This window comes from Quercus suber, unplaced genomic scaffold (assembly GCF_002906115.3).
Source record: "Quercus suber isolate HL8 unplaced genomic scaffold, Cork oak 2.0 scaffold_265, whole genome shotgun sequence".
NCBI lineage: Eukaryota > Viridiplantae > Streptophyta > Magnoliopsida > Fagales > Fagaceae > Quercus > Quercus suber.
The window spans coordinates 24,239-34,268 of NW_027069721.1; the positions used below are offsets into that span (position 1 = coordinate 24,239).

At 34.4% G+C, this 10,030-nt stretch overlaps 1 protein-coding gene across 4 annotated transcripts; it reads right to left on the reverse strand.

Moving 5' to 3' along the window:
- Positions 1-438: 438 nt before the first annotated feature.
- On the reverse strand, positions 439-4,302 carry LOC136070856 (ABC transporter B family member 4-like). 4 transcript variants are annotated; one of them, XM_065781371.1, is made up of 9 exons: positions 3,437-3,559; positions 3,263-3,349; positions 2,894-3,048; positions 2,609-2,663; positions 2,326-2,501; positions 2,008-2,229; positions 1,635-1,879; positions 888-1,413; positions 439-798 (listed from the first exon to the last, which is right to left on the reverse strand). In XM_065781371.1, exons 3-9 carry the CDS (start codon positions 3,026-3,028, stop codon positions 454-456), a joined length of 1,704 nt encoding a protein of 567 aa, XP_065637443.1. In that variant the 5' UTR covers positions 3,029-3,048; positions 3,263-3,349; positions 3,437-3,559; the 3' UTR covers positions 439-453. The 4 variants fall into 4 exon arrangements, with proteins under 4 accessions (XP_065637443.1, XP_065637442.1, XP_065637441.1 ...); XM_065781370.1 differs by lacking the exons at positions 3,263-3,349; positions 3,437-3,559 and adding an exon at positions 4,052-4,302 and having other exon boundaries at positions 2,894-3,227; XM_065781369.1 differs by lacking the exon at positions 3,263-3,349 and having other exon boundaries at positions 2,894-3,227; positions 3,437-3,570.
- Between the last annotated feature and the right edge of the window lie 5,728 nt (positions 4,303-10,030).

Consider the following 10,030-nt stretch of genomic DNA (forward strand, 5'->3'; position numbering starts at 1 on the left):
GTTAGATGTGATTCAATCTCTCTTCATTTGAACTTTATTGGGAGCGTGGGGCGTGACTCGTTTGCGATCCTCCTGGATTTGGTATCGAAGAAAACCGTTAGCTTCCCGCCAAAGGAAAGATANTTTTGGGGGGGGGGGGTGTGGGAAATTCAAAAAACACGTTTGTGTGATGAAATGAAACACAAATAATACCACAGGGAAATTTTTCTTCTTTCTTTTCATAACTGTCAAACTACATGGAACAAGTGAACAACTGAGCAATTTTTTAAAAATTGGAATTTGACCGCAATATAAACAGATAAGCATGAACGTTCAGAAAATTACTTAACATTTACAAAATAACTTGGGGTTTCTGTACATGAAAAATTTTAGAATTCAGTAATCTGATGAGTATAACACAGTCTGTTCAACAAGACAATAAACCTAGGCTGCAAGAAATCTAACTACCATGTTCTATGTATACATGATATTGGCTCTACATGTGAATGAATAATATGGTAAGACTATACTAATAAGATGAGTACCTTTTTCAACCATCTTTCCTCTGTGAATAACTGCAATCATATCAGCATTCCTCACTGTGCTCAAACGATGGGCAACAATGACAGTTGTTCTGTTAACCATAATCCTGTCCAATGCTTCTTGCACTATTTTCTCTGATTCTGCATCAAGTGCACTTGTAGCTTCGTCCAGAAGTAAAATTCGTGGGTCTTTCAGAATTGCTCTTGCAATTGCAATCCTCTGCTTTTGTCCACCAGACATCTGCGTTCCATGCTCACCAACCATGGTATCTAGTCCCTGGAAGTAAAATTCAAAATCTCAAAGTAAAAAAACAATTTTCTAATCTTGAAGGTGAACGAAGGGTCTTAGAGAGTGAAAATTGTAACCTGTGGCAATTTATCTATGAATTTGGCAGCATTTGCAAGCTCGGTTGCTGCTCTTATCTCTTCAATAGTTGCACCATCCTTTCCATATGCAATGTTAGCCTTAATGCTAGAGGCAAACAACACAGGTTCCTGACTGACAAGACCAATCTTTCCTCTTATCCACTTAAGCTGAAACTCTTTAATGTTAATGTTATCTATAAGAACTTCCCCAACTTGTGGATCATAGAATCTCTCTATAAGACTGATTACTGTTGATTTCCCACTCCCACTTTCTCCCACTAATGCTGCAGTTGTGCCACTAGTGATATTAAGTGAAAAACCATTAAATATTGGCTCATCCGGTCTGGTTGGATAGCTGAAATAAACATCCCTCAATTCTATATCTCCATGAATGTCATCCAATACTTTTCCACTTTTGTCAAAAGCATCTATCTTTGGCTTCCTCTCAATAGTCTCAAACATCTTAAAGGCTGCAGCTCGTCCAGCAGCAAATGCACTGAGGCAGGGAGATGCCTGCCCTAGGGACCTGAAGCATCCATATTATTGTAGAAGGCAAGAAGTAAATAAACATGTAAGGCAAAAAAGATATACATACATCCATACACAGATTCATATATTTTTGTGCATGTGCGCTCGTGTAATTTCAGCAAAAAAATTAGAATAAATTTTTTATTTATTGGGGAAATAGGAATTATAATTACTAGTAATAATTTCAGCAACATAATTAAAAAACAAAATGTAGCTCACATGGAAGCAGTTAAGACAGCAATAATCACGTTCATCACTTGACCTCCAGAGTATGTGTGTTTTTCCTCTAGTGTCAACTTTGTACCGAAATACACAGCCAAAGAATAGGTGCAAAACACGACTAACATAACCGTGCCAAAACCTATTCCAGCAGCTAAGCCTTCATGAACACCTGATTTATAAGCATCTACAAGAAACTTTTTGTAATTTGTTATAGCTTGCTTCTCTCCTGTAAAGGATGCAACCTAAATTGGAAGCAATGATAGATGTCATAATTTTGCTATAGAAAGAGTTGCAAAATTGGATTAACTGTATCAATAAATTTATCCAAATTTTTTTGTCAAATGGATTTGGTTTTGAAAAAGTGACTTACTGTTTTGATTGAACCAATTGTTTGTTCAACTACGTTTGCTGCTTTTCCATAAGCACTTTGTCCACGGGATGCCATTTTGGATATTATCATGGCCACAAAAGCACCAGCCATAACAAGAAGAGGAATAGCAGAACACAAGACAATGGTAAGAAGCCAGCCTCTGACAAATGCTATTATAAAGCCCCCGAAGAAGGTTGATATCAGCTGTATAAATTTCCCAACCTGCACAAGCAGACTTTAGTTGACTCTAGGATTATATTTAGGTGCACAAGATGAACAAGACTTCGTTCTGATGTAATTCTTGCAGATATACTATACCTTCTCACCCATGGCATCTTGTATGAGAACAGTGTCACCAGACATTCTCCCAATAACCTCACCAGTGTTAGTTTCCTTATCAAAGAAAGAAACATCTTGTCTCAATATAGTCTTCAAATACAAACCCCTTATTCGTGCAGCCTGTCTTGCTCCCGTGACCATCCAGCATGTCACCTCTGTCAAACAACATACGTGATTTTCTTAATCTTCAATGGGTTGTATATAAAAGATTTTCTCTATGCATAAAAAATCTGCAATGATTTTGAGCATAGAATACACTTACGGAGTAATGCTGCACAGCCAATCCCCACTGCCAAGTAGACAAATTTTAGAGAGACCTAAAATTTCACAGGTGGTTAATTACTAGCATCACCATTTCAACAAATAAAAATATAAAAGAAGGATCAAGGATTCAAATGCATTCCTACACATGCGATAAAATGGGAAAATCGAAGTTTAAACTCTCAAGAAAGTAATGAAAAATAAAATCAGAAATTTAAGTCACATCTTTCCATTCATAAAGATTGAAGTAAACCTTATTTTCTTAGCCCGTGCATTATCTATTTACCTTAGAAATTATACTAACAATGTCTGTGTTGTTGCTCTGGTTGTTGCCAAAGCTATTGATCATTTGGCCAAACAATATTGTCATAAGAGGCATGCCTAACCCATTTGCAATAGCTCCAACGGTGCCAACAATCATCAATGCAACATCAGTGGAATCTGCAAATGAGAAAAGCTTGAGAAGTGGAACTGTCTGGGTTTTCTCCTCCCCATCAATTTTGGAGCTTTTCTCTGCTTCTGCGTCTCCATTTGATGTGGTGGCCATTTTACCAAGTTCAAGATCTCAATCCAATTTACAGCTACTTCAAACCGAACACATGGAACTTAAATTGCACCAGCTGAACACAATCAATTGCTGAAATTAGCAACTTACAAGTCAAAGCCAGATAAGTTGGACCAGTGGCCAATTGTTAAAATGGTGATTCATGAAGAAGTGTAGCAGGAATGAGGAATTCTAAAGCTACAAGAAAGAAATTGTATTGATCAGTTAGCTTAGCAATAAGAAAGAAACAGTAAAACTCATTTAAATCACTCGGAAAGTTAAGACCTTGTTGGAATTATACAGATCAACTTTCATCATATCTTAATTTAAAACCTTCAAGCAGATGGCAATCGCAACTACTAGGATGTTTGTTATATAAGATAATTTTCCGAGGAAGGCCTTTATAAGCAGACTTAGATGACCATTTAAAAAAAAAGAGAAGGTCAAACACGTCATCTAATTAGGGAACTTTACAATTAAAGAATTCAACCAAGAAATTTCTAAGGTATACATCTAAAGGTTCATGTAGTCAGGGATGTTTTTGTGGAATTTTTTTTGTGTTTCTGCCACTGAATGTGAACAGAAATCTGTGTGGCACCATGAGCCCTGTGCCGTGTATTTGGATTGAGAGATTTGTAAGAGAGAAGTTGATACAATATATGTTACTGTTTCTATTTACTCAAAACATTATAAATCAGTACTAAACTATCTTGAGCAATCTCCGTGGAGGAAGACAAGCCTTGTCAATGAGACTCTAAAGATTAGACAGCAGTAGAATATGTTTCTTGCTGCATGCTTGTTGTAACCAAGTACAGCAGGTTGTTCATTCCTCATGAAAAAAAATTCTGGTGAGGCATGAGGTTAACAGTGAAAGATGTACTTTTTCTACATTAGTTTTACCTGTCTACAGAGGAAACTGAATATTTTCCAACTTCTGTTCTGTTCTTTGTCAGAAACAAAATCTCTGAAGCCCTGTGGCTTCCATCACAATCAGGAAACCTGAGATATACCCATTGCCAACTGAAGTCACAATAACCAATGAAAACAGAACCCTTTACCAAATGATCACAGAGAAAAAGAGAGAGCAACGAAAATTTGGTAAGTATACCAAAAGTCAAAAGGCTTTTTGTAACTAAAAATTGAGTGTTATCCTACCGCCAGATTAGAGAAGAAAAAAAGTTTAAGCTACGAAGCCTAGGATGACTTAATTAATGGTCTCAACCGTTAAAAAAAATAATATGAAACTAATTAAACTTGTACAAAAAGTATTGGTTTTTTGATAACCATAGTATTGGTTTAAAACAGTCTGAATGGTGATCACATATAAGATAACAGCATACTTATTGTTGAAGAAAGGGAAAGATAAACACTGATTAAACAAAATATTAAATGTCCCACAAAACTCGGCATCTAGAATACGTTGACATTCCATATAATAATGATTTTTTTTAGCCTCTTTTATAATCATTAACAACGTGCAATACAAATATACAATTGACACATGTGTGGCGCTGTATATGCTGTGTATATTGTATCACTATATGGCTTATTGTGCGTTTAAGGCATTTGTTTATGAGTTGTTTTAGGAAAATTTTAAATGAGAAATATAAACAGTTGTAAAAAAAGGTTAATTGCCTTTTTCTTCTCCTATAAAATGTTTTTAAAAATAGTTCCTAACTTAATACCCTTTAAGGTATTCGTTATATTTTAAGAAAGATATGTTTATATTTTTATGTGGAGGACTGTATTTTTATTGGACTCAAGAATAACCTAGTTCAATACATAATTAGTCACATAATAAAAAAACACATTTGTATAAAAAACTTTGAATCGCTATTACTTATGCTCTACTCTAGAGTAGAGCATAATTGTTGCTCAAGAAATAAAAAAAACATAAAATATCCCACAAAGCGGCTTCTAGAACATGCTGACATTCTATATAATGATTTTTTTTAAGCCTCTTGTAATGGAATGTAATCGCATTAAGATTCTAAGGACTTGCAAGTTGCAAATACAATTGTTGACACTCAGTATGCACTGTATGTTAATATAATTATATACTAGTATTATGCCCTTACAACGTACGGCTTAATAAAAAATCATGTATAAACTAAATAAAATAAGAAAATATTTTTGAATTTAAGTAAAATTAAGTAATAAAATTAGGTTAAACAAAAGAGAAAAATACACAACCTATTCAATTTGATGAAAAAAAAATTAGAGTAAATAGATACATACCTGTAAGGTTGTAGGTAGAAGAAGAGAAGAAAAAAAAAAAAAATCATATAATAGGTATTTATTATGAATTATTTGATATATATACACTCCACATTGAAGAAGTTGATTTGAACAAAAAGTCTTATGTCAGTCTAATTATGAATTATAGGAAATGAAGATAAGAACAAAATATTATATCTATTTTTTTTGAATATCTAAAAAATATGAACTAATAATGCTAAAATCTTAAGTTGATTTAAACGTATATATAATGTTAAGTTGATTTTAACGTATATGTACAATATAATTTATGTATTTTTTTTTGAAAATCTAAAAACACTAATAACGTTGCTGTGTTTTGGACGTGTAGTAATATAATTTATGGGAAAAAAAAAAGATTAGATGAAGAAGTTAGATTGTAATCAATTAAGTTTTTTTTTTTTTTTTTAATCAACTTGGAAATTATAGGAGAAGAAGATAAGACCAAAAAAATTATATCTATTTTTTTTTTTTAAAATCTAAAAAAATTTATGCAATTTGGTGAAGTCACTTGGTGTAACTATGGTTTCTAAACCCAACTTTTATTATATATTATATAATATGATATAATGTAGTTTTTGATTAGGAAGAATTAATATGTTTATATTTTTATTTATGGAAGTGGAGGGGGATATTTGGTTGGGCTCAAGATCAAGAATAAGGGAAATTAAACATGATTTATTTTGGTCTGATGATATAGAACTATTATCGTGGGTTTCAACTAGCTCAACTGGTAAAGTCTCTAATGATAAAAAGCTATCATCAGGAGCGGATACCATAGGTTGAAACTTTCTCTAAAAAAAAATAAAAAAAATAAAGGAACTATCATCAAATGTTGACACTATAAATTAAAACTCTAAAAAAAAAAAATGGACTATAAAGCAACCTAGTTGACTAGTTCAATACATAATTAGTTGAAACAACGTGATAGAGTTGTTCAAAGCATCAAATCGTTTTGGATTTATTTTCCTTTTCCGTCGTTTGTCATGAATTTCGTGCTTGTTTGGAGCCTACGTACCATGCAGGCAACACCATAAGTTGAAACTCTCTCTCTAAAAAAAAAGGGAACTATCATCAAATGCTGACACCATAAATTAAAACTCTAAAAAAAAATTATGGACCATAAAGCAACCTAGTTGACTAGTTCAATACATAATTAGTTGAAACAACGTGATAGAGTTGTTCAAAGCATCAAATCGTTTTGGATTTATTTTCCTTTTCCGTCGTTTGCCATGGATTTCGTGCTTGTTTGGGGCTTACGTACCATGCAGGCAACACATCACGCAAAGGCTTAAAATATTTATTAAAGACTTTTAAGTTAGATTGAATCTTTGATCTCATCAAAAAAAAAAGAAAAGAAAAAAGAATCTTTGATTTTTAATAAAACAAAAAAATACATATGTGAATAACCCAGAAAAAGAGAGAGAAAAGAATATGGGTCCCCCATGTTTGAGCTGTCGTCTCGTCTCCTACTAGATGTCCTGTGCATCACGTGAAAACAATGAAAAAGACCCTAAAAAAAAAAAAAGTTAAAAGAAAATTTAGTTATTGTTTTCTGGTGGTGCAAAAATGTATAAAATTGCCGGCTACCTACTTCAATAGCAATTTCCCGAGCCTATTGTTTGTCACTGTCGCGTGCTTCTAAAATATTTGTTAATTTAACATTTTTTTATCATGCAAAATTGATTATGTAGTAGTCAAGTCTTTATATGTATGCCTATTGACTGGTCAAAACTGAAAAGTTAGTCATATTTTATGCTGCGTTTTCATCTAAAGAGGGATATCATGCATGTTACAGCCGCAGACTTCGAGTCTATTTGCATACGGTTTATTAATAAAAATTGAAAATTTATTCTTAAAAACACGATAATAAAATTGATATGGAAGAATTATAGCATGTACCATGAGCTTAACCTGTCAGCTCCTGCTTTGGCTGACGGGTCAGTCACGACGGACGTTATGGGCTAACGTAACGAAAGAAGGCATGCTGACGGGAGCAAGACAAACCGATGGGCTGAAGGCTCCAGGTCTAATCGACGGCAATTCGAAGCTCCTGGGCTACTCATAGTGTAGCAAGAAGCTGACGCCAACTTGGCTGAAGGGGAGAATGCAAGCTGACGGTTTCAAGGCCGACGGTTCTATGAAAACCATGAATTGGTCACCACGCATGGGTAATAGGGAAGTTGCTTGTATTCCACGCCCAGTATCAGAGTCCTATAAGGAAAGGATCCCGCAATCTACGCTCATGAGGAGTCCTATAAGGAAAAGACTTCTGCTCCAAGGAAAAAGGTCAATTCTCGACTACTATAAAAACCCCAATACCCTCACAAATCACGGTACGCATAATTAACCCCTCTCTAGCACTCTAGAGTTGAAAGAAGTTCTAACTTGACATTCAGAGGGTATTTGGCCGGCACCACACCGGTGCTCTCTGTTAGGTCTTCTCTTTTTTGTTGTGCAGGTGTCGTTTTGAGCGTACAAGCATCGTGCAACTCACTGGTGAGATTTTCGGCATCATCAAAAATTGTTAGAAATACTGAATATAATTGTGTTGTATTTCTTGATAAAAGAATGTACATAGATACGTTTATATATGAGGCATATGTGTGCAGTACAAGTAAATATGTGTGTTATACAAGTAACCTAATTGGGCCTAAAGCCCATAACACTATATACGTTAACAACCCCCCTCAAACTCAAGGTGGATGTGAGACCAACTATTTGCAAGTTGATCTTTAGAGGAGACTAAGATCAGCTTGAGAGCACCATGAACAAGATGAAAACGGATAAAATGACAATCGATCTCGATGTGTTTAGTCCGCTCACGGAAGACATCATTGTGAGCAATCTGAATAGCACTCTGGTTGTCACAATAAAGAGGAGTGGCAGAGGATGTAGACACACCTAAGTCTTTGAGAAGCTATCGTAGATGTGGTATCAGCAAGGGCACGATATTCTGCTTCAGTACTGGAGCGAGCCAAATGAGTTTATTTCTTACTTCGCCAAGAAATACTGAATATAATTGTGTTGTATTTATTTCTTGATAAAAGAATGTATATAGGTGCCTTTATATAAGAGGCATATATGTGCAGTACAAGTAAATATGTGTGCTATACAAGTAACCTAATTGAGCCTAAAGCTCACAACACTATATACGTTAACAAAAATAAATTTTAAATACGTGAATAATATCGTGAGATTCAATTTTAAAATAAAATTTGTATATTTTTGTATTTGCAGATTCCATAAATAATACGTGAGATTCAAGAAAAAAACACCAAACACAGATGTGAGTTGTTTGCCGTGCAATCCAAACTCAGCTTACTGGTTCTAAAATGAATTCTAATAAAAATAAAAAAATTAGTCAAACAAATTGTAATATTCTAATTTATTACTAGTAGTAGGTTCGGGGGGACCAACTAGTCGTTCTCTCTTTATTTATTATTATTATTGCAGGATCGACAACAGGCAACGGCAGGAATTGCTTGCCAAAGTAACAGCTGGTAAATGGTTAATGTTTGGATAATTTATTGTGGGAGTAAAAACATATAATTTTACTTTTTGGAAAATTCAAAAAGTAAAAAAAATTGATATAAAACAAAATAATTTGACATAAAATTATTTCTTAGTGGACAACTTATCGTGTCCGTTTATACTGTTATATTATTCTCACCAATTACTACTATTTTATATATATATATATATATATAAAATAGTAGTAATATATATATAAAATAGTAGTAATTGGTGAGAATATAATGTAAACCCTTCTGCTTACGCCTTCCAAAAACTAACACGCGACGTCAAAGAAACACGTGTTAATAGATTGTGCCTGCCACACAATTCTTCTTCAACAAAACTCTGTTTCAGAAAAATCAAATCCCATAAGGGCATAAACGGGTTTAGAAATCGTAATCAATGACGTCAGTGGCGAAATTAATATATATTATTATTTGCTCCAGATTCCAGAGAGTAGGGAATCTAGGGATCACGCAATTCATCTCTATCTCTCTCTCCCTTCTTTTAGTAACTTAATTGACTTTAAGGCCGTGTTTGGTTCCCGTAAAATATTTTTTTAAAAATATTTATTTTCGCAAATATATTTTTGGAAAAGAAAAAATATTTTAAGTGTTTTGTTGTATTATGAAAATTGTTCTAGAAAATATTTTCATGTGTTTGGTAACATTCTAAAAATGCTATTTTCCTCCACCACCACTCACACAAAACCCATCACCACACAACAGGAAAACCACCAAAACACTACCACCCACACCACCACAACAACAACAAAAATCAAAATCATACAGAAATCAAAATCACAGAGAGAGAGAGAGAGAAGAGAGAGAGAGAGAGAGAGAGAGAGAGAGAGAAGAGAGAGAGAGAGAGAGAGACGAGTTTCGTGGGTTTCCGGCAAAGTTGAAGGCTCTGGGTCGAAGGCTTTGGGTTCGTGGCGTGATCTGGGCTCTGGGTTCGTCGACGAAGTCAAAAATTGGTTCGTGGGTTCGTGGCGCAAAGGCTCTAGGTTGTTGGCGAAGTTGAAGGCTCGTGGGTCGTCAGCGATGGGCTCTCTCTCTCTTCTCTCTCTCTCTTCTCTCTTTGCGCGTGAGTCCGGGAAATGGTTTG